Source organism: Anomaloglossus baeobatrachus, chromosome 2 (genome assembly GCF_048569485.1).
Source record: "Anomaloglossus baeobatrachus isolate aAnoBae1 chromosome 2, aAnoBae1.hap1, whole genome shotgun sequence".
NCBI classification, from domain to species: domain Eukaryota; kingdom Metazoa; phylum Chordata; class Amphibia; order Anura; family Aromobatidae; genus Anomaloglossus; species Anomaloglossus baeobatrachus.
Window position 1 is genome coordinate 109,840,273 of NC_134354.1, and position 25,608 is coordinate 109,865,880.

Sequence of the window (25,608 nt, forward strand, 5' to 3'; positions counted from 1 at the left end):
GCGATGTCACACAGCAGGCAGCCAATAGAAGCGGAGGGGCGGAGATGAGCGGGATGTAAACATCCCGCCTACCTTCTCCCTTCCGCATAGCCGGTGGAGGCAGGTAAGGAGATGTTCCTCGCTCCTGTGGTGTCACACACAGCGATGTGTGCTGCTGCAGGAACGAGGAACAACATCGTATCTCCTATTGGTGCGACATTATGAAAATGACCTACGCTACACAGATCACCGATTTTCGACGCTTTTGCGATCGTTTATCGGCGCATCTAGGCTTTACACGTTGCAACGTCGTTACCGGCGCCGGATGTGCGTCACTTTTGATTTGACCCCGACGATATCGCAGTAGCGATGTCGCAACGTGCAAAGTACCCCTTAGGTTAAAGTTGCTGAACTAGCCAAGCATGTCTCCAGACCTAAACCCTATGGAGCATCTGTGGGGAATTCTCAAACAGAAGGTAGAGGAGCACAAGATCTGTGACATTCACCAGCTCCGTGATGTAAACATGGAGGATGGAAGACGATCCAGCAGCTCCTGAGAAGCTGTAGTGACCTTCATGCCCAAGAGAGTAAAGGGAGTGCTGGAAAATAATGGTGGCCAAACAAACTATTGACACTTTGGGCACTCTCAATTTGGCCATTTTCACTTAGGGGTGTACTCACTTTTGTTACCAGCGGTTTAGACATTAATGGATGTGTGTTGAGTTATTTATTGGGTGCCACATTTACACTGTTATACAAGCTGTACACTGACTACTGTACATTGTATGAATTGGTCAGATCTCCAGTGCTGTCCCAGAAAAAGATATAATAAAATATTCCCAAAAATGTGAAGGGTGTACTCACTGTTTTGACGTACTGTATATTTGCATAGAACAGCTTATAGAATCAGCCTTATTATAGCACGGTGTTGGATAGTGTACCAGTAAATTACTCTAGACCTATTGTTTTTCTTGGCTACTCATGCGGATATATGACTACCTTGCAGATAATTAATGACCTTTTTAACCAAATTTCCATTCTCATAAATAACTAATTAGTCAGCAATTCTGAATTATTCTCATGATCTAAACAATTGAGACTATTAGAGTGTAAAAGACGTGAGCTGCTTTCCGGGTGGTGACGCTCGGTGAGGATGATGTAGACGTAGTCTCGCCTGGTGACAGACAGGAAATGCTGAGACCTGTCTGAGCAGCGGAGCGATTACTGAGTTGGTCATAAGGTTGGGCTGTGATGAGTGGTCCCTATTGTTTCCTGTTTCCATCTTTTTTTTTCCATCCTGCTCATTAGCATCACCGTCTTAGTTCAGCCAGGGATCGTGTTCCATCTTTCTTTATTTACCAGGAAGGTGTGTTCCTCGTTCCACCCTAATTGTTTCTGTTCTTGGCTGTGGCAGCTTGTTTTATGCTGGGTGTGGTATAAACCCACATGAAAGTGCTGCAGACCCATCTTCTCCTGTTTTGCTTTCGCAGTACAATATTCCTAACAGGGACTATAGTACCTGCTCAGAACATCAATTATCAACCAATCCTCCGTCACTCCCACCAACCTGCTGGGAATTGTCGAAAACTTAAGCTCTATAATTATCTGTCTTCTGAGGCGCATAGTACAGAATGCTTTCTCCTCGTTCCTGGACACATATTCAATGCTACACGCTGTCTAGTCTGCTAATAGGGACCAAATCACGTGTGATGTAGCAGAGCTAAATTTGCCATTTAACTGTTCCTTTTGTGGACTGTTATAATGCAGTTGCCTGGTCCTGCAGACATATCCCCATCTATCTACTCCTGATAAACATACCATATACACGTCAGCACAAAAAGGGGACAAATAGAAGAATACGAGACTGCAAGACTGCAGGATTGCACTACAGAGTGGTCTGTTACCATGGAGACACATGGGTCTGCATAGGAGCTGTAAAGACAAAATAGAACTTTTTATTTAGGATCTAGTGCAAACTTGCTTTACTCAAGATGGTGGCAGTGGTATACATAGCCTTTATGTAGGTTCACCTGCAGTCATATTAAAGGAAACCTGTCACTAGGTTTTTCCCTTATGAGCTGCAGCTAGCACCAGTGAGCCCTTATATATGTCGTTCTAGAATTCTGTATACAGTGTGTCCACCCATATCCTGTCCACCGCCATTAACTTGAGAATGGCGACAGCTATAGGCATAGAAGTGGTGTCTAGGTATAGTAAAGTAGCCATGTGCTACGCAATGAAACCACCTATAGCGCCACCTGGTGGAAAACAATTGAGTTAGCATTTTTATCTTGAAAATGGAATGAGATAGAGAAAAAAAAGTGAATTACAAAGTTGTAGGGCATCATCAATTCAATACGAATCGATATCTTGCATACAGAAATGCTATGATTAGAACGTGTAAAACTCACAAGGCTGCGGACGTGAAGCGATACCTCATGGAGACCTTCCTACAAGTCATTGGGTATGGTGGCTGTGTGGAGTGGCCTCCACGCTCACCTGACCTGACTGCATTGGACTTCTTTCTGTGAGGTCACATCAAACAGCAGGTGTATGCGACCTCTCCACCAACATTGCAGGACCTACAACGACGTATCACAGATGCTTGTGGAAACATGTCCCCTACCATATTGCACAACGTACAGCAAGATACAGTATGCTGTCCAGAGTCCAGATGTGCATTGCAGCTGACGGTGGTCACTTTGAGCATCAAAGTTAAATGAGCGCCATATGCGTGACCAGCATTCAATGTTTTGGGGGGGTCATGGGTTTCATATCATTGCATTTCCGATCGGATCTGGGTGTCACTTCTCGGGCCTGAGGGTCTCCAGACCTAGGGGCTCGGGGTCACGCCGAAACGTGATGGGGGGTTATTTACAGGGGAGTTTAGATAGTTCGTGACACCACCCGTGGTGTGCGGTAATAGGGAGTACCGCCGCTGCCGTTGGGAATACCCGGGGTGATGGAGTGGGGCAGCCAGATGACATTACACTCCACAGGTAGGGAAAGGCCCTGGGACCCTGGATGGTGGGATGGACTGCAGGAGGAGTGCAGGCTCGCTGGTAGCAGGGGTTAATCAGGTACTCACTCAGAAGGAAAGCAGACACTGACAACGTAGTAAACCAAGTCTCTGGGTGCTGATGCCCTCTTGGGAAGCTTATCCAGGTTCCGTCCCCTGCAGCACTGCCTGGTGGTCTGTAACCTGCCTCCGTGCACAGAATTTTGAAAGTGTTCAGGTGGCCCGTAAGCTTGGATTTGTCCAGGTCCCGCTCCATACTATTGGTAGCAGAGGAGCTTGCTCTCAGGAGCTCTCGCTTGGGATTTCAGTGGGCTGCTTTGCTCGGAAAGCCATATCCCCCTCGTTGCACAGGTGCCCCCGATTTCTGAGCTTCGTGGAATCAGTCCATAAAGGCCCTGTTCTCCGCAGGTTAATTGGCGAGTTGCTTGAAGCTTCTCCCCGACCTAGGGTCCAGTACCCTGACGTGCTTTCGGCCCCAGACCAGCTATTGGACTGCACCTGCCGACCGTCCTCCTCAACTAAGCCAGCACCCAGTCCCAATCTCCTGCGACCGGGTCTCCGACTCCTCTGAGTCCAGACCACCGTATGCAACCCAATCTGCGTTTTCCTCTGGGAGCTCCAATTCCCAGCTTCCACACACTTCGCTCCCCTGGAGCCAACTCATTTGTCACCTCCCAACTCCCTGCTTGACCCCTAGGTGGGCGGCCCTATTCCAGCTTAGCAGCCCACTGGTGTGCCTGACAGGGTGTGGTGCGAGGTGTGATTAGGATTTGTAAATGCTGGTGGAGGCAGTACTGCAAGTTGGGAACCTAGAACCATGGGGGGTTGAGTCCTGCACAGGGAGATGAAGAGCGTGCAGTACCCTGTGACGACCTGACTAGTCCAGGGGTGTCACATGTCCCCAGCCCCATTGTCTGTGCTGAATAAATGTGGTGAGTTGTGATTTTGATTAGCAGACTGTTATGTAGTCCATAGTAAGATTGTTCCTTTGCTGTCCTTTGAGGGTATGTGCACATCACAGCTGTAGAAATAAATTACAGCTCACCCCATCCAAAAGTCTTCATTTTTTGGTGCTCGAAGGCGAGAGCAAAGTCAAGGCAATAAATCCACTGTCATAAAGAGGCTGGCTCTTTGTCTTTCTAAAAAAAATTATCAGTTTTATTTCATGAATGATTGATATAAGGCTATGTGCACACAATGCTTTTTTGCTGCTTTTTTCATGAGTTTTTCATTGCAAATTTTAATCAATAATGCAAGGAAAAATGCATGCCCTATGAGAATTGTGACTTGCTGTGCGCATGCTGCTTCTTTTTTCCTTGCAGATTTTGATGCCGAAAAAAGAAGTGGTGAGTCAATAGCTTCTGCTTTCTTTTCTGTGTTTCTATAATCCACTGCAATGCTTTATCACTGCAATGGATTATATCTGTCAGTGCTGCACTCGCAACACTGACAGTTCGCTTCACACACCATGCATCCGACATGGTGTGCGTGGCTCTTCATAGATCAGTAACCTGGGGTTATCATGGTGACAACCCCGGGATGCCATGGCAGTGATTGGGTCCCTGTAATCACATTACAGGAACCTGATTGACTGGGAAAGGTAAGTGAGCCCTCTCCCTGCCTGCTGAATGCATTAATTGCAGCATTCAGAGGGTTAAACTGCCAGGAGCGGTGTGGGCACTGCTCCTGGCAGTGAGAGCTGGGTCTCAGCTGTAACATCAGCCAGAGACTTGGTGGCGATTGCGGGGGTACAGCACCTGAACCTCCACGGTCCCCATGACTAAAAAAAAGCATGAAAATACGCATGTGAAAAAACGTGTAAACATGATAAAAAATGCATGTTTCTTCAGTTACAACAAGGAAAATGCTCCGATTCCTCTTTGACTTGCATTAGATTAGTTATTCATAGCGAATACAGGAATAGTACTTTGGGATTCATTACAAATAATCCGAACACAAATAGTTACTATTTCGTCCATCACTAATTATGTTGTTCCCATATATCTAAAGTAAGCTTGGTTTTACCCCTGTATCTATCTAGTAAGCTCAGTTCTGGTACTGTAGTATTTATGTAGTAAACTCAATTCTGTTCCCATATCTATGTAGTAGGCTCAGTTCTGGTACTGTATTTATGTAGTAAGCTCGGTTATGTTCAAGTACTAATGTAATAAGCTCGGTTCTGTTCCCATATCTATGTAGTAGGCCCAGTTCTTGTACTGTATTTATGAAGTAAGCTTGGTTCTGTTCCTATATTTGTAGTCAGCTTGGTTCTGTTCCCATATCTATGTAGTAAACTCAGTTTGGGTACTGTATCTATGCAGTAAGCTTGGTTCTGTTAAAGTATTAATGTAGTAAGCCTGGTTCTTTTCCCATATCTATATAGTAAGCTCAGTTCTGGTACAATATTAATATAGTAAGCTTGGTTCTGTTCCCAAATCTATGTACTAAGCTCAATTCCGGTACTGTATTTATTATTATTATTATTATTATTATTATTATTATTATTTATTTTTAGAGCACCATTAATTCCATGGTGCTGTACATGAGAAGGGGGTTACATACAAAATACATATACAAGTTACAGTAGACAGACTAGTACAGAGGGAAGAGGGCCCTACCCTTGCGGGCTTACATTCTATAGGATTATGGGGAGGAGACAATAGGTGGGGTGTAGGTCAGGCAGCAGCTCCGCACGGTGGTCGGGCGGCAGCTCCGCACGGTGGTCGGGCGGCAGCGAGTTCATTGTAGATTGTAGGCATTTCTGAACAGGTGCGTTTTCAGGTTCCGTTTGAAGTTTGCAAGGGTAGGGGATAGTCTGACGTGTTGAGGCAGCGAGTTCCAGGAGACTGGGGATGCTCGGGAGAAGTCTTGGAGTTGGTTGCGTGAGGAGCGAATGAGAGAGGAGGAGAGAAGGAGATCTTGGGAGGACCGGAGGTGACGTGTTGGAGTGTAGTGGGAGAGTAGTTCGGAGATGTACGGAGGGGAAAGATTATGCACAGCTTTGTAGGTCAGTGTTAGTAGTTTGAATTGGATACGGTGGAAGATTGGAAGCCAGTGGAGGGACATGCAGAGGGGAGAAGCGGGGTGGTATTGAGGCGAGAGGTGGATCAGTCGGGCAGCAGAGTTAAGGATGGACTGGAGAGGGGCGAGCGTGTTGGCAGGGAGGCCACAGAGGAGGATGTTACAGTAGTCGAGGCGGGAGATTATGAGGGCATGCACTAGCATTTTAGTAGATTGCAAATTGAGGAAAGGGCGGATTCTGGAAATATTTTTGAGTTGAAGACGGCAGGAGGTGGTGAGGGATTGGATGTGTGGTATGAAGGATAAGGCAGAGTCAAAGGTCACTCCGAGGCAGCGAACTTTGGGTACTGGCGAGAGCATGGTGTTATTTATTGTAATAGATAGATCAGGTGGAGAGTGTAGGTGAGACGGAGGAAAGATGATTAGTTCAGTTTTGGCCACATTGAGCTTTAGGAAGCGAGAGGAGAAGAAGGAGGATATAGCAGATAGACATTTCGGGATTTTGGACAGCAGAGATGTGGCATCTGGGCCAGAGAGGTAGATCTGGGTGTCGTCGGCATATAGGTGGTATTGGAAGCCATGGGAGTTTATGAGTTGTCCCAGGCCAAATGTGTAGATAGAGAAAAGTAAGGGTCCTAGGACAGAGCCTTGAGGGACGCCAACAGAGAGATGGTGGGATGAAGAGGTTGTGTGAGAGTGGGAGACACTGAAAGTGCGATTTGAGAGGTATGAAGAGATCCAAGAGAGGGCAAGATCTCTGACACCAAGGGAAGAGAGGGTCTGTAATAGGAGGGAGTGGTCAACGGTATCGAAGGCTGAGGACAGGTCTAGAAGTAGGAGTATAGAGAAGTGCTTGTTCGCTTTGGCAGTAAGCAAGTCATTTGTGATTTTAGTCAGGGCAGTTTCGGTAGAGTGATGTGGACGGAAGCCGGACTGTAGGTTGTCAAAGAGAGCGTTAGAGGAGAGTTGGGAGGAAAGTTCAGCATGGACATGCTGTTCCAGGAGTTTTGAGGCAAGTGGGAGTAGTGATATGGGGCGATAGCTGGTAGTAGAGGTTGGATCGAGGGAAGGTTTCTTTAGGATAGGTGTGACTGTTGCATGTTTAAAGGCAGAGGGGAAGGTTCCAGTCGTTAAAGATAGGTTGAAGAGGTGGGTTAAGGCTGGAATAAGGATGGTGGTGAGGTTGGGAAGGAGGTGGGATGGCATGGGGTCAAGTGCGCAGGTGGTGAGGTGCGGTTTTGAGAGAAGACGTGCAAGCTCTCCTTCGGTGATGGTGGGGAGGAAGTTTATGGGAGAGGGGCAGTGGTCAGTTACATGAAGGGGTTGTGGTGGCTGAGCAGAGAAGACTTGCCTTATTAGGTCGATTTTTGTCTTGGAAATAGGTGGCAAAGTCTTCTGCAGAAATGAGGGAGGTTGGAGGGGGCAGTGGTGGGCGAAGGAGGGAGTTGAAAGTGTTGAATAACTGTTTGGAGTTGTGTGTTAGAGAGGATATGAGGTTTCTGAAGTAATCGTGTTTAGCGGAGGTGAGGACTGAACGAAATGTGTGAATTGCATTTTTGAATGTGGTGAAGTCTTCCTGGGAGTGCGTTTTCTTCCACCGCCGCTCTGCAGCCCTAGACCTTTGCCGAAGTTTTTTAGTGAGGCTGTTGTGCCAGGGCTGTCTATTGATTCGTCTCACTCTGCCATGCACAAGGGGAGCGACTGAATCAATAGCTGATGTGAGGGTGGTGTTGTAGAAAGTGGTGGCACTGTCTGTGTCGTGGAGGGACGATATGGAGGACAGTGGGAGGATAGAGTCGGCGAGGGTGTGCATGTTGAGGTGTGCAAGGTTTCTGCGGGGATGTGCTAGGTGCTGGACAGGGGGGGTAGGTGAGGAGGACAGGGCTGAAAAGGTCAGAAGATGGTGGTCAGATAGGGGGAGGGGGGAAGTTGTGAGGTCAGAAAGGGGACAGAGGCGGGTGAAGATAAGGTCTAGTGTGTGTCCATCTTTGTGGGTGGCAGAGGTGGACCACTGAGTTAAGCCAAAAGACGAAGCAAGGGAGAGGAGTTTGGAAGCAGCTTGTTGGCGAGTGTCAGTGGGGATGTTGAAGTCACCCATGATGATGCTGGGAATGTCAGCAGAGAGAAAGTGTAGAAGCCAGGCAGAGAAGTGGTCGAGGAAGGCAGTGGTGGCGCCCGGGGGTCTGTATATGACAGCCACTTGGAGGTTGGAGGGAGAATAGATTCGGACAGAGTGCACTTCAAAGGAAGGCAGGTCGAGGGAGGGTAGAGGTGGGATTGTGGTGAAGTTGTAGTTGTTAGAAAGAAGGAGGCCCACTCCTCCACCTTGTCTATTGCCAGGGCGAGGAGTGTGGGAGAAGTGCAGGCCACCGTAGCATAGTGCAGCTGGGGAGGCAGAGTTGGATGGTGTCAGCCATGTTTCGGTGATGCCCAGAAAGGATAGATTGCTGGAGGTAAAGAGATCATGAATGATGTGCAGTTTATTACACACTGAACGGGCATTCCAGAGCGCTCCTGAGAGAGGGGGCGGCGGAGTCGGTGAGAGGGGAATAGTTTTTATGTTGGAGAGATTGCGGTAGTTACTATTATGTGGAGAGTGGTGGGTGGGTGATAAAGAGGGGTGTACCATCCATGGGGGGCCAGGATTGGGGGCTATGTCACCAGCAGTGAGAAGGAGTAGAGAAAGGGAGAGCAGGTAGGAGAAGGAGAGTGGACGGCATGGTCTGCGTGATATTAGGAGCGATCTGAGGTTCAGGAGTAGGTCAGCAGATGAGGACAGATAAGAAGGCAGGAGGGAGGGGGAGATGAATATTTGTTTAGAGGGTGCTGGGGTGTGGGGATAGCAAAGGAGAGTGAGGAGGAGAGGGGCAAAGACTGTGAGGGCATAGGTGAACATGGTGGGAGTAGTGTGGTAAGTATGTGATTTAACAAGTACCGTATTTTTCGCTTTATAAGACGCACTTTTCCTCCCCAAATTTTGGGAGGAAAATGGGGGGTGCGTCTTATAAAGCGGTAGCGGGGGGGGGGGGTCCTGTCTGAAGCGATCGGGCGGGTGCCTGTGGCTGCATGCAAGCGGCCGGGTACCTGTACTTGCATGCAGCGGCAGCCGGGTACCCGTGGCTGTGTGCGGGCGGCAGCGGGTGCTGTGTGGGGTCGGCAGCCAGGTACCTGTGCTTGCATGCGGTGGCAGACGGGTACCCATGGCTGTGTGCGGGCGGCAGCCGGGTGCTGTGTGCGAGCGGCAGTCGGGTGACCGTGCAGGTACCCGGCTGCCGCCCTCACACAGTCACCCATCTGCCGCCCGCACACAGCCATGGGTACCCGGCTGCCACCGCACGCAAGCACAGGTACCCGGCGGCTTGTACGCAGAGTGGGCGGGCAGCCTGCTGGCTGCCACTCTGTGCATGCGGGGCGGGCGGCTGTGCAGCTTACCAGTTGTCCGCGGTCCCACTTTCAAATGATGGCGCCGGTGGAGCTCTTGGATGAGAGCTCCATCTGCGCACGCGCTGCTCCGGGAGTCAGCGCGTGCGCAGATGGAGCCCTTGGATGAGAGCTCCATCTGCGCATGCGTCGCTCCGGGCGCCATTACTTGAATCGGGACCGCGGACACACTCCACCACTGAGCCGTCGCCGCCGCTCCCACCACTGAGCCGCCGCCGCCGCCGCTGCCACCACTGAACCGGGACCGCGGACACACGCCACCACTGAGCAGTCCCTGCCGCTGCCACCACTGAGCAGTTGCCGCCGCTCCCACCACTGAGCCGCCGCCGCCGCCGCTGCCACCACTGAACCGGGACCGCGGACACTCACTGCACCGGCCTGCTGCACGGCTCTCATGCCACGGCTGCTGCCGCCACCACGGACCCCACGGATCCTGCCACCGCGGACACCACCGCGCCTGCAACCACGGACGCCACGGCACCTGCAACCACGGACCCCGCTGCCACTGACCTGCCGCGCCTGCCAGCACAACCTGTGCCTCCTGTGACCCCGCTTCACCACCACTGCTGCCCCCCTCCGGTAAGAGAACATCGGAGTATAAGACGGACCCCATTTTTCTTTTTTTTACCTTTTTTTATGTCTAAGTTTGGGGTGCGTCTTATATTCCGGTGCGTCTTATAAAGCGAAAAATACGGTAAGTTGTATTTATGTAGTAAGCTCAGTACTGTTCCAATAAAATGTCTATGTAGCAGATTCAGTTCTGGTAGTGTATTTATGTAGTAGGTTCAGTTCTGCTCTTGTAGGTATATAGTAAATTCGGTTTTGCTCTTGTATCTACAGTACAGACCAAAAGTTTGGACACACCTTCTCATCTCTAGAACAACTATTAGGGTACGCTCACACGAGCGTATAACTCGCATGAGTATCGAACCGCATCACTCGGTGCGGCCGCACACTCTCCGGACAGGAGCATGTCAGCCGCATAGAAATACATGCAGCTGAGCCGCTCCTGTCAGCAGAGAAGCCAGCGGTCCGATACTCATGCGAGTTATACGCTCGTGTGAGCGTACCCTTAAGAGGAGACTTTGTGCAGCAGGCCTTCATGGTAAAATAGCTGCTAGAAAACCACTGCTAAGGACAGACAACAAGCAGAAAAGACTTGTTTGGGCTAAACAACACAAGGAATGGACATTAGACCAGTGGAAATCTGTGCTTTGGTCTGATGAGTCCAAATTTGAGATGTTTGGATCCAACCACCGTGTCTTTGTAGAAAAGGTGAACGGATGGACTCTACATGGCTGATTCCCACCGTGAAGCATGGAGGAGGAGGTGTGAGCATCTTGCAGCGGCGTGCTATTCCATCCGGTTTGCGCTTAGTTGGACCATAATTTATTTTTCAACAGAACAATGACCCCAAACACACCTCCAGGCTGTGTAAAGGCTATTTGACTAAGAAGGAGAGTGATGGGATGCTACGCCAGATGACCTGGTCTCCACAGTCACTAGACCTGAACCCAATCGAGATGGTTTGGGGTGAGCTGGACCGCAGAATGAAGGCAAAAGGGCCAACAAGTGCTAAGCATCTTTGGGAACTCCTTCAAGACTGTTGGTAAACCATTTCCAGTGACTACCTGTTGAAGAGCGTGCAAAGTAGTAATGAAAGCAAAAGGTAGCTACCTTGAAGAACCTAGAATATAAGACATATTTTCAGAATATAAGACATATTTTCAGTTGTTTCACACTTTTTTATTTCATTCCACATGTTTTAATTCATAGTTTTGATGCTTTCAATGTGAATCTACAATTTTTAGAGTCATGAAAATAAAGAAAACTCTTTGAATGAGGAGGTGTGTCCAAACCTTTGGCCTGTACTGTATTTAGTAAGCTTTGTTCTGTTCCCATATCTATGTTCCAGCCACCATTATTTTGAAAGCCTTTTACCTCTGCTGCTTTAAGCGGGCTTTACACGCTGCGACATCGCTAGCATCGGCTAGCGATGTCGAGCGCGATAGCACCCGCCCCCGTCGTACGTATGATATTGTGTGATCGCTGCCGTAGCGAACATTATTGCTACGGCAGCGTCACACGCACATTCCTGTGCAGCGACGTCACTATGACCGCCGAACAATCCCTCCCTCAAGGGGGAGGTGCGTTCGGCATCATAGCGACCTCACTGCGGCGTCACTAAGCAGCCGGCCAATAGAAGCGGAGGGGCGGAGATGAGCGGGACGTAATATCCCGCCCACCTCCTTCCTTCCTCATTGCCAGTGGAGGCAGGTAAGGAGATGTTCGTCGTCGCTTTATAATTGCCCCCCAGACCAAAATTTGCCAGCGAGCCCTTGCACACAAGTGCAGATATCTGTACATATGTGTCTATTTGTGCCTTATATCATTGATTCATGAAATAAACTGGATCGTTTCTCTCTTTCTCACAAGTGGATTAGGTGCAGATGGCGTCTCTTAGACACTGGCACCCACATAGTTTTTGAAGCAGCAGATACTTCAGGTAACACCGGCTGTGTATTTCCTGAACCATCTTGGTTGGTTATTTTCTTAAGGCTACATGCGCACGCTGTGTTTTTTGCTGCATTTTTGGCTGCAGTTTTGTTGTCAGAACTTTCTGACATTTGACTTCCCAGCAGTGTCTATGAGAAGCCAAATTTGCTATGCGCACATTGCAGTTTATTTGTCAGCGTTTTATTTGTCAAAAGTTTGTGACAAAAAAAATGCTGCATGTTCATTCTTCCTGCGTTTTTGTCAACATTTGTCACAAAAAAGCAGCACCAAAAACGCAGCAAAAACGCACCTACAAAAACATGCGTTTTTTGTGACATTTCCAGGCTCTCTGACAAGGTGAAGTTTTGGCTGCATTTTGGCTGCAGTTTTGGCTGCAGTTTTGGTTGCAGTTTGTGAACACAAAAAGATGCAGCGTGCGTATGTAGCCTTATTCTTCCTGCGTTTTAGTCAACATTTGTCACAAAAACGCAGCAAAAACGCATGTTGTGAAAAATACACCGAAAACGCACCGAAAACGCACCTACAATTACAGGCATTTTTGTGACATTTCCAGGCTCTCTCTGACAAGGTGCAGTTTTGAACATCAAAGGGAACTGGAGAAAAAACAGGTTTTTCGCCGCGCTTGAAGACCACAGACATTGGTGTCAAACAGATGATTCTTTTTATTTCATTCCTACGCGTTTCGGAGACCCCAAACTGTCTCCTTCTTCAGGGAAAAGAACTTTTCTCTCCCATTTAAGGTGCAGTTTTGGAACACAAAAAGATGCAGCCTGCGCATGTAGCCTAACATTGTGTGCACCTACGGTAAGAGTTACTAGGCTTATAACAGCAGCACCATAAGTAATATAAGCCATTACAAGATGTATTTTAGTAATGTTTTTTGAGTTGCCCAAAGATAAGCACCAGACTAATACTAAATACCGTATATTTGCCTGTGTTTATCCTGTGTATTTAGCATCTGTCTCACTAGACATAATAGAACATATCACCATAAAACATGTCCTACTTTAAACCACCACAAACAGAGCAGAACATTGCAGTTTCAGCTCCACACAGCAGTGATTCATAAAACTCTCGGGTGCTGACGCAGCCGCTGGCATTGACTACTGGAGTGACACATAAGTGGTGAACAATTACAATAAAAAGTAGAATCATGAAAGAATTATGACTATGAAACTGTGATGGTTCCCGGGCATCACAATGAAGACCCTGATGCAAATGCTGGCACTGACATTGAAATGCTGATGGTAGCATGGATATGTAGAAGTGACATCTTTTAGATGTGCTTTTCCTGAAGTGTCTTCTTTGGTGTCCTATCGGTCATTATTACTGCTGGTGTCCTTTTTTTTAATTAACTGTATATATAAACACGTTATTGACTTTCAAAGACACTAGAAGAATGGTCAAGACACTTCTTTCAGCCGCTTCACGGCCTTCAAAGCCTGAAGTGGTTAAAAGAGCTCGAAATGATGACACATATGCATAGCAACCTGCTTTGACATTGTTGTGCATGTGTTCATTCTTTTTAGCATTCTCAAACCAGCGATTCTGTGGCTTACGGTGATGTCATATCGACATCTCTTCCACTCTGCTCTGTTGACGAGGCGTATCTGCCAATGCTAATTGACAGCTGGCTCCCTGTTGCCTAACTGTGGGGAGCCAACGGTCAGTTAGCATGAGGTCATTATTCATACTACGTCAACAGAGGAGCCTGGAAGAGAAAGAGCTGCTCTGTTGACCGCAAGCAGCAGAATTGCCAGCAGGAGCAGTCCGTGACTGCTCTGAGCCAGCGCTGAGCAGAGCAGGCAGGTAGATGGCAACTACCTTCCTGTTAGTTCTTAGGGCTATAGTATAAAACATAATATAGTTCTGGATAACCTCGATAAGATCTCAAAGAGTGTTATAACCCTCTAGATAATTAATACAACTGCTGCTGTATAACTTCTTTGGGACTCTGGTCTCCATATAGTAATAATAATAATATTTATTCACTTATACAGCGACATTAATTCCACAGCGCTTTACACACATCAGCAACACTGTCCCCACTGGGTCCACAATGTCAAAGTTCCCTATCTGTATGTCTTTGGAGTGTGTGAGGAAATCGGAGAACCCAGAGGAAACCCAAGCAAACACTGTGAGAACATATAAACTCCTTGCAGTGGTTGTCCATGGTGGGATTTGAAGCCAGGACCCCAGCGCTGCAAGACAGCAGTACTAACCACTGAGCCACCACACTGCCCTATCTGAGTGCTGTCCGTGGAAGAAATTTACTTCACATGGAGAGCACTAGGACTAATATTATTCAGTTGGGCTGTTCCAATGACAGTTTTTTCACATGAACCAAATCTCAGCGTTGAAAAAAAAAAAATCACAGCATGCACTCTTCTCTGTATTTTAGACGAAACACCTATTCAAGTCTATGGGTGCACTAAAAAAAATCAGATCCCATACTGACAAATTAGATTAGAGTTTATTGAATCTGACTTGGATGTTTTTACTTAGTTTGGTGTATTTCTACTGTATGTATTTTTTGCCATTTTATAGGTATAAATGTGTATAAATATTTTTGAATTTTTTTAACCAATTATTTACCTTTACTGTATTCTTACATTTTAAAAATTTGTAGCAGGAAATAAAAAAAAAATCACTATCTACACTGGCACTTGTAAATTAAAAGTATTAACACTTACTTCTATCTCATAACTGGCCTATGAATGACGTCACATGTGATTTCACAATTAGAGCAGAGCCTGAATTGTAGGACAATAAAAAAAAAATAAAGAGTTTATTTTCTCAGAGATGACCTCCTCTGATGAAAAAAATTCCCGTAGTTCAGTGGTATCCAAATTAAATGATTGTTATATGGGGTCTAATATTTCGGAAAGTACCAAAGTTTTATCAGTGTAATTTTAGCAAATATAATTTATAGAATAAATTATGTCCCAAAATATAAAAAAAATACAAAATATGAAAGAAAGTAATTATAGTAATTGTCTTTTATATGATTTAGGTTACCAGCACAATGGGGATTCTAGTGCTGGGGGTAACGTCTTATTGATGTTGGCAGTGACTTTGCTGTGAAGATTCTCATTGACAGTGCCACAAATTGATGTGACATTTGTTAGTAAAAAATGTCCTTACAACACAGAGAGTGGATAAAAGTTACCTATCTCTCCCTATTACCATATACTGTAGATATGCATGCTGTCACGGTCGTCTCCCTGTTTTTGGAGACTAGTGACAACTTTAGAACTGGAGCCTCTCATCTCCATTTGGGACTCTACATTTAAATGTTGTTTCGTTCCTCTTGGTGCTGAAACAGTTAATGTCAGTTTTGCTGCTAGCAGCTTTCCAGCAGTGCAGATCAGCTGCAGCAGCTGCAGCAGCCACACCCCTTTATGTTTAAACAGCAATTTTTGCTGATTATACAAAACTATTTGTAATCTGGCCACCTGGGTGAAGGAGCTGCTGTGGATTTGTCCTGAAGTAGTATCGTCTCCATTTTGGTTGTTTTCCCCTTCTTTATCTCACATACCCTCTTGTATTATTGCAGCGGTGGGCCTAGTGAGTCATACCTTCTCACTCACTAGCCAGGACTATTGAAAGGTGTTTTCAGAGCTTCAGGTTCCTATTTGGTGACAGGTGCGGAGCCTGTATAGGGTCTGGTAAGGAGTGCAGGGTACATTGGCAGGTAAAGGCAGGAGGTGTCCCATCTGCCTTCTCACTAGTGCCAGGGTCCACTGTTGTTATTGTGTTCCTGGTGTCCCCATTGTTTGTGGGGTTGTTGTAGGGTGTTTTTTTTTGTTGTGCGTCAGACATTTTTTGATCTGAATGTGCCCACTATGTGTAAAAGCGTGACACATACTCAGCTGAGCGTGCATGTGTTATCAATGGGGACTGGGGAGTAAAGGTACCGTCACACATAACGAGATCGCTAGCAAGATCGCTACTGAGTCACGGTTTCTGTGATGCAGTAGCGATCCTGTTAGCGATCTCGTTATGTGTGACATCTACCAGCGATCAGGTCCCTGCTGTGAGATTGCTAGTGTCAGGGGCGGGGGCCAGCTTTCCCGTCGCGGGGGCTGCTCGGGGAGATCGCGCTCAGATCCGGTGCCTTTTCCTCGGTGGCCCAAGCGGGCCAGACCCGGGGCTCGAGCAGCGCTCCTTGCCCACGAGTGAAAAGGGGGTGGAATTTGGATTTGGGATATATACAGAGTTCGTGACGCCACCCATGGGTTGTGGTGATGGTGGGCACCACCGCTGCTAGTGACGGGGTTCCCGGGAGCGATGGCGGGGAGCAGCTCGGTGTTGACCCCTCCGTGGGTAGGGGTGGTTGGTCCCGGGACCCGGTAGGAGGTTGGGTTCCCATAGGATGGGGTTTGCAGGGTTGCGGTGCAGCGTAGCGCGGTGCCGGATGGCACTGGTGTACTCACTCAGACACAGATGGACAAAGTCTCTGGTAAACCAAATGGCTGGATGGATGGGGGCCCGCAGTCGGCTGTGGTGTTCTCCCTGGATGGGTTGATGGTGGCTGTCGTTTCCCTGCACCTGTGTTTTGTGTCTTGACTCCAATGCCTGGGCACCGGGAGTCCGCTCCCCGACGTGTATGTGCCGGAGGAGCCCTTTTGCCCGCAGACGCTGGCCCTTTGGATCTCTGGCCCTTGGCGGTGGCACTTATCCAGAACGGTTGGGCTGTTGCCTTCAATCGGGACTGAACCCCTGAGGTTCACACCGCAATCAGAAAATTTGACTAGAGGTTGCTTTAAGCCTAGTCGGGGTCTGAGTACCCTGCCTGGTGCTTGGCTCCAATCGGCTCCCTGGTTCGGTATCAGCGAGCCACCGCCCGACCCCGGTCCTACTCCCGACCCCGGTCCCGGTTCCGCTGACCTTCGCCAACTCCTGCAGACGGCCACCACCATCTACTGACCTTGCAGGACGTGCCTGGGCTCCAACTCAGACACCCACAGTTTTCACTCCTCACTCACTCTACTGCCCACAACGGGACTCTCCGACTGACTGTCTGACTGACTACTGTGTTTTCCCGCTTCCAGGTCTGTGAACTCCTCGGTGGGTGGGGCCAACCACCTGGCTCCGCCCCACCTGGTGTGGACATCAACCCTGGAGGGTGGCAACAAGGGTTTCATGTGTGACTGGTCTGACCTGTCCAGGGAAGGGTGTGTGTGTGATGTTGTGTAGTGACCTGTGACCCCTGGGGTCCAGGGCATCACACTAGTCGTTGCAGAATGGTCCAGGCCATTTTCTTCAAAGGCGATGTCCTGCTGGGCAGGACACATCACTGTCTTTGACACTGTGTGACAGGGTCACAGTGACTGCTGAGATCGTTATACAGGTCGCTACTGCAACCTGTATAGTTCCTGCATCGTTGGTAAGGTCTGACTGTGTGACATCTCACCAGCGACCTCCCAGTGACTTACCAGCGATCCCTATCAGGTCACATCATTTTCGGGATTGCTGGTAAGTCGTTGTGTGTGACTGGGCCTTAAGCCACTGTCATAGACTTCTTATCTGTCAGGTAAACAAAATGATCCCTGGAGCGGCTAACTAATCTAGTACGGAGAACTTTAGACTGATGTCTTGTGGCTTGTTACACTGTGGCCTCGCACCACTTTGGTTCTAGGCAACGTCTGCATAAATTTATGTTTTCCTCTGTATTTGAGTAGCCATTTTCAGGTTCCCATGCTTTTTCTAACACTTTAAAGTAGATACTAATAAGTAACTTAGCTTCTTATGAAACTGGACCTACAGTAGCATGGGTGCAATACAGAAATTCTATTGTGAGCCCCTCTGCCGGATACAGACAGAAGAGGGCCCCTGTACAAGAACAATATTTGGACCTCTGTAGCTCAAGAGTTTTTTTTATAATACACAATTCCACCTGCTTTGGAGGTAGAAATGGGCACCTTACGTCTTGGGCCTCTGTGTGGCTGCATCGGTTGCACAACTGATATGTCCGTGATGAGTGATGACAATCAAACCACTGCAGAAGAGGATGGCACTATACTTTTTGTCTGAAGGGATGTCCACATATCCCTCAATTTCTAATTGTTGGCCTTTATAAATAAAAAAATATGAACACATACGCTATAAAACAATGTAGGACTATGAAGCTTATTTATTTTTATTACATTTGGATTGTGGATTATCAGGAGCTTTAGTTCACCCACCAAAATTGTACAGCTTCTTCCACCCTCTTCCTCCTCTGCTGTGCCGGTAATTAGTGAAAACGCCAAGTTAGCCTATCAAAATCATAGCACTACAGGGTGAAATTAACTGTAGAATTAATTTACAGTAATATTTGGTATAAATAAAATGACAGGGCATACAATGACAGATTGTGAATCTGGCCTCAATATAATATCCAAATTACACAGAAAAATACTAATATCTTTTCAATTGATGGGCTTCATGTTGCCAACCACCGATTCTGTGGCATAATCGCATTGCAGGTTTACTTTGTTATATAACAGGAAAGAACAATAATTCTTGCTGTGTGGGCAATTCAGCCAATGCTATCCTACAGATAACATACAAGATGGATTGCAAAGATTTGTTACAGTGGATCTGTTCACTGTGAGATTGTTCGAATAAGCATAGGTACCAACTACATGCCAGACCTGTCCAGTTAGGGACACTTATAATGCTCATTCACAAATAATGAATTATTATTATTGTATGACCAATTAAGCCTTACACATTTCAGATAATTATTGGCAAAAAAGAAAATCCACCTTGGCTGACTTTTTCACGTAGGTGCCATTATTGAGCTTACGTGGGTGCATCCATCTGAATCTATTAAGTAAGCCCTAAAGTCTTCAGTCCAGTCTAAATCTAAAACTTAAGATCTATTCCATCCCATAATTTAGTGATAAATAGTAGAGACAATAATATGGATTGTTACATAATATTATTTATGGCAGAGACTTATTTAAGGAGAGGACAGCACGGTGTGACGAGAATAAAGTTAAATGTCTTCTAACCAAATTCCAGTCCCCTGACAAGCTTAAACCTGACCCTTTGTATTGAAATTCATTCTAACTCTATGTTCGCATATTTCCTTACAAAATATTCACAAATTGAGGAGACATAGCACTGCACTTATCAGCAACCTATGTATGATTAATTGCAATAATAAATTACATCAACAGGTAGAGCCCAGTGGTTAAGTGCACCCTGTGGCAATCGTGATAAGAAACATGTTGAAGGTTAACCTTTTTTTTTTTCCCTAAGTTCGGTTTCTGCCGTTTTACCAGAGGTCAGATAAAGGATTTCAGTGTATAAATATGAACCTATATAATATATTAGGAAATTACTGCTGCTTTGGATCCATTTCATGTAGTGCATAGGAGTTTGTTGAATCTCTATTACAGTTCAGCTGTGATCCTATAACTTAAGGATTCATGATGTAAGGGAAATAAAGAAAACTCACTGGGGAAAGAGATGACTATGAACCTGTCACGTCCCCACCAGAGTCCGCTTCTGCCTCGGTCCTGCTGTGGAAAGTGCTGGTGATAGGGGAGAAGTTGATGCCAGTGGCTCTGGTGGGCGCTGGCTCCGCCCATCCACTAAGCTGGGTTTCCCTGGGACCTGCAGTATCACTGGCTGACTGATGTGGCATGTGTCTTCCAGCTAAAGTTTCCACCTTTCAGCTACAGCCAATGGGAAGACACCAGCCTTCTAATTCCCCCTCCTGTCTGCTGGTCATTGCCAGATATAGTTTTGTGTTCTTGCTTGTTTCTGGTTCTCGCTCTGTTCTGAATATTGATCCTTGTGTTTTGTCCCTGCCTGCTTTCTGACTACTCTCCTGCTTGCTATTTTTGTACCTCGCTGCTATCTGTGGTTGTGATCTCAGCCTGAATTCCTGACTACGCTCTTGTCTGCCGATTTTGTCCCTTTTCAGTATTTCCTGGTTTGACCCTGCCTGACAACTACTCTTCTTGGAATCGCAGCCTTCCCCAGGTAGCGAACTCCGGGGTCCTGTAGTAATTCCAAATCCCTGTATAGGGGATAAAGGGTTTTGTGGCTCTCGGAATCCTGCTTAGTGGGTGGCTTTCCTCTAGCCTGTCCATTACAGCCATTCAGAGAAAGAAGTTCCATGCAGGCGTTACAGAACCTATGTCTAAAACCACTGTATAAGACAAACACAAAGTTATGTACAGATATACCGTCATACAAATAACAGCGCAATGTGATAATACTGCACAAAAAAGTGTAATTTGAAACCTAACTCTACATTTGTCAATGACATGTGCACTGTATGGGGTAGTCCACTACTCAGACAACCCCTTCTCAATCATCCATATTTCCACCATGTAAAATAATGCCAGCCTGCACTCACCTCCTATTCAGGTGCCATTCCAGTGATGTCTCCTGGGGCTCACATGACATTGGTATGTCACATAAGCTCTGCAGCCAACTAACGGGTGTCTACTTTTCCACTTCTTTTGGACAAAGCTGACAGCCTGAAGAGCATGCTACATCTCTTTCACATCCTCTTTTTATCAGTTGTGTACAAACTGAGAAGGGAGAATGAAGCTGCTGTAGTTGGTTGAAGGCCTTAAAAAACATACAGTAACTGGAGAAATTGAGCTTTATTCCTCCTGGGAGCCGGTGACTTTCAGTCATAGAGGCATACACAAAGTCACTAAAGATACCACTTAGTACACAGTGAGCTGTCAATCAAAGTTCCTATGTGTACTGAGCAATGACTGTAGCCATGCTGGCCCTCCTGTCTGAAAGGCAGTGGCTCCTGTAAGGAATAAAGTTCATTTTCTCCCAGTAGCCGCACTGTCATTAAGGCAGCTAGACAGTATTGTAACGCAAATAACCTGCAAATCTTTCCCTATATCTGAAGGTAAATTGCTTTTTCGGACTTAATAAGCTCACTTTAAAGTGATTGTCAAGAATATAAACCTAATTTCCGTATACCCTCTTATGTAATTTTTGGTTAATAGTAGGGAAGTCCTCTCTTGAGGATCCTTTTCACTTGGCCAGAATAAACCGATGTTACTAACAGCATCTCTCGTTCTGGAGGACCCATCCTGTCCTTTTTACACAAACAACAACCTATTGATTTAAAAGGTCATTTTGTAATGCCTAATTTGCCCTCTGATGGCGCCAAAAGGAAATGAAGCACCTACTATCAGGCTTACCTACAGATCACAGCAGAATCATTTGTGATATACTTTTTGTAAAGGGTCTTCCTAACAAAGTGTCCAAAGTAGAGAACCCCTTTAAAAAAAGCAGCTGTCCTTAAGAATACATTAAAAAATGGAAAACACGGTCAACAGACTGTTTTACTGATACTATACATCTTATATACAAGATTAAAATTGGGTACACTCCATTTACTTTTGGAAACTCTCCGATGAACGCCCTTCATTAGGTTTGGCAACTCATCCGATTTAAATTTCATAAACGACTATTAAGAAAATGATTAGAGCCTTGAGGGACAAAGCCTTAGGATGAGTGAAGGAGGGGCCAAGGTGTGGCCCTGTGATACCACAAATTTCACCCTTTTGATCTCCGAGATTTATTGCCTTGTTCTCCTGTGTAATTGTTTTAATATTGTAGCAGCACTTTGGCTGGACAAGAAACCTGGAAATGTTCTAATGTCTTCTAATCAGTATATATTTAGAATTTATATTTGTAAGAAATTAGCGGCTCCAGTGCTGGGTGTGAAAAGTTGCCAACAAGTAATTTTACCATGGTTTGGGTACTGGGAGTTAGGGGTACTTTGCACACTACGACATCGCAAGCTGAGTGTAATAGTCCCCGCCCCTGTCGCAGCTGCGATATGTGGTGATAGCTGACGTAGCAAAAATTATCGCTACGCCAGCTTCACACGCACTCACCTTGCCCTGCGACGTCGCTCTGACCGGCGACCCGCCTCCTTATTAAGGGGGTGGGTCATGCGGCGTCATAGCGACATCACACGGCAGGCGGCCAATAGAAGCGGAGGGGCGGAGATGAGCGGGACGTAAACATCCCGCCCATCTCCTTCCTTCCGCATAGCCGACAGGAGCCGCGGTGAAGGAGGTAGGAGATGTTCCTCGCTCCTGCGACTTCACACACAGCGATGTGTGCTGCCGCAGGAACGAGGAACAACATCGGACCGTCGCAGCAAGGTAATTATGGTTTTAGCTGATGCTACACCGATGATACGATTACAACGCTTTTGCGCTCGTTAATCGTATCATCTCGGCTTTACACACTACTATGTCGAGAGCGACGCCGGAAGTGCGTCACTTTCAACATGACCCCCACCGACATCGCACCTGCGATGTCGTAGTGTGCAAAGTACCCCTTAGGGTATCGGCATCATTCTGAATCCTGACCTAAGGGCGGCTTTGAACGTTGCAACATCACACGTGCGATGTCGGTGGGGTCAAATCGAAAGCGACGCACATCCGGCGTCACTTTCGACATTGTAGTGTGTAAATTCTAGATGATACGATTAACGAGCGCAAAAGCGTCGTTATCGTATCATCGGTGTATTCCCTGACATTTCCATAATGCCGGTGCCGCGACAGGTACGATGTAGTTCCTCATTCCTGTGGCAGCACACATCGCTGTGTATGAAGCCGCAGGAGCGAGGAACATCTCCTTACCTGCCGCCGGCGGCTATGCGGAAGGAAGGAGGTGGGTGGGATGTTTACATCCTGCTCATCTCCACCCCTCCGCTTCTATTGGCCGCCTGCCGTGTGACGTCGCTCTGACGTTGTACGACCCGCCCCCTTAGTAAGGAGGCGGGACACCGGCCAGAGCGAAGTCGCACGCCAGGTGAGTGCGTGTGAAGCTGCCGTAGCGATAATGTTCGTTACGGCAGCTATCACAAGATATCGCTGCTGCGACGGGGGCGGGGACTATCGTGTGCGACATCGCAGCATCGGCTTGCAATGTCGCAACGTGCAAAGCCCGCCTAAGTCTTTACGGCAACTGTGAATTAGTAGATGAAAACCAATATAAAGAAGACAAAGCTAAATAAGCCAACTGTTCTAGCATGTTTAGGGTAGACCAAAGTAAAATACCTGACGTACATTGGCAGCAAGTACACCCGACTGTATTCAGAACTTCTATAGAATTAAATAAAGTGAGCGTAATAGAGTCACTTGTACATACAAAAAGGCTGTAGCTTGTTAAACAATGGGAGGGACACGGCCCATCTGCTATTATTATCTCATGCCAAATCAGCGAGTCTCACATCACACGCACCCATACAAGTCTATGGGTGCAAGTGGAACATCCCACTGCAGGCTGCTGCAGATCCACAGGTGTAGAGACACCGAGCTGGAATATAATAAAGTAGCAAGTGGATCCTATTTCGCTGCCCGTGTAACCAAATGATCAGTCGGATAAAATTTAACAGGTTTATTTATCTATGCGTTTCAAGGCGATCTGGCCTCTTCTTCTGCATAAAAACAATCATTTATGGATTATGCTTCTATCAGGAAGAAGGGACCAGATTGCCTCGAAACGCATAGATAAATAAACCTGTTAAATTTGATCCGACTGGTTACGTGGGCAGCGCAGAGGAACCCCTTGCTACTTTATTATATTCTGAGCATAGCCTTAGACAGGAGCATAACTACAATAGGTGCAGGGGTTGCAATCACACCCAAGACCTGGAACTTAGGGGGCCCAAAGAGTCCCTTTGGCATTTATAAAAAGACCAATGCTCTAAAAGACTTGCAATAATTGGAGGCCCCATTGTATTCTTTGCATTGGTGCCCATGAGCTTCAAGTTTCACCACTGGCCTTAGGGCAGTTTATAGTAAAAGTAGTTCTTCCCAATCAGTCATTTTTGAGCCATCCATGCAAATATGTAGCCAATGACCATAAAGATACAAAAAAAGAAGTTAGGAATTATTATTTTACAGGAAACCCAAACTTGTAGAGAGCTGATTATGTGCTAAATGTTACACCGAAAGTACAAGAACAGCCTGCCCTTCAATTCAATAGTTCTTGTTTCCATGATACTGTTCACACATTCCATCTTTTCGATGGAAAACAGGAGCCAATTATTTTTCTAATTGCTTTTCACTGTACACTGTGCTGCTGACAGTTGATCACTAGTACAGGGTGATCATAGATATTTCAGTAATTAATACTGCAAATGCTTTGGACTATGGCTGTTATTTCATCATATCACCATTGCTGTAAATAATAGAGTCTTTCTTTACCAGATTGTGTATTCACCATCTCTTCTTCCAACTCAGAAAAGTCGTTCTTTTCAGTTTCCATGTGATCTCATTAATGCAAATCTATCCATTAGTGTCTATGCTGAGTTTTCTTTCTGTGTGCAAGAGAAATATATTATATGGTATTACGGTTGCATATGTGCTGCAATATCTCACGGATTATACACCGGACCTTTCAACCTGACACCTTTCTTAAAATGTGTGATGCTTAACATAAGTCTATACAGCTGGTACATCATATTTTTGTCCTGTTGGCTGCCATACTGGTGGTATTTTGTTAATGGAAACCTGACAGGAGATTCAGACAACATGAATCTACACTTGAGTTATTATTGCTTCCATGTGTAGAGTGGCCGGAGTTGGTAGTCAAGGTTGAGCGATTGACTACGGACTCCCAAACACGCTATATAAAACACCTGATCCTGGCTGGGTGTGTGGACTTTGACCGTGTGGGCTGGGAACCCCTGCAGGCTGCATACTGCTGCTGGTGTCGGCTGGTCAGGATCAGATGATGACTTGCGCTCATAAGGAGACCAACAGTTCACTTTCATCCGCAACTTTTTACCGTGCTTTTCATTCTCATTCACAACTTTACATTCCAGATAACGGGGACATGTCTTCCTGTATGTCACAGTTTTCTACATTAGGAGACACAGTTTAACTTCCCTTTGGGTTGCATCCAATCTAACTAGGTCAGTGTGTCCCAGTTCAACCCAGTTCAATGTTTCAGTACACACCATATCAGTCACTATGCTTTCCTGCAGTCACAAATCAAGTCTCCTCAGGGGTTCCTTAATGACTAGAGTAAAGCTTTGCGCTACTGGATGTCTAGTGGGAAACTGCTCAGTCGGTAGACACAGTCACCAGCCAGTTAAGGTTAACCCGATACCAGTAGAAGTTACCCAGTATCTGGACAGTTTAAGGGGTCTGATTGCTAGGGTTTCGTCCTTCGACTCCTATTGTCTGGGGCCACAACGTCTCAGAATCTGTCACTAGTTACAATGCTGTTAATACCCTGTATTTCTGGCCACTCTCAAGGATCACAATATCTTGCTTTTTGTCTCTTGCTCTCCGTTGCCCCAAACCACCCACTGAATGCAACCTTCACAACCGACCGACTACACTTGTCATGTTTGCTCACTAGGCCTTCCCTGACTCTTCAAGAATGAACCATCACTTTCTCTATCAGCTCACCCCTTCCAGGGTGGGTTAGTCCCAACACTTTGGTTCTGACCCTGCTGTGCTGGGCAGGTCTAACCTTTCACACAGTTCTAATATAAACATTGTAATGCATTACATTACCAACACTTAACTCTATCTTATTTTTACAGTCTGGCAACCACAGATAATACTTATTATTCATCATACCTTGCACATTATCAAATTCCACATTATGTATTACCCTGCACC

At 46.5% G+C, this 25,608-nt stretch overlaps 1 protein-coding gene across 2 annotated transcripts in view; it reads right to left on the reverse strand.

The window, feature by feature from the left end:
* Positions 1 to 25,608, reverse strand: part of FOXN1 (forkhead box N1) — a 140,006-nt gene that overhangs the window by 93,893 nt on the left and 20,505 nt on the right. Inside the window, exon 2 of one of the 2 annotated variants that reach the window (XM_075335266.1) lies at positions 24,181 to 24,293. The exons of the other annotated variant lie outside the window; for it this stretch is intronic. Within the exon in view, the coding sequence (XP_075191381.1) occupies positions 24,181 to 24,241 (61 nt within the window). The 5' untranslated portion in view covers positions 24,242 to 24,293. The remainder of the gene's footprint in view (positions 1 to 24,180; positions 24,294 to 25,608) is intronic. 2 annotated transcript variants of the gene reach the window in all.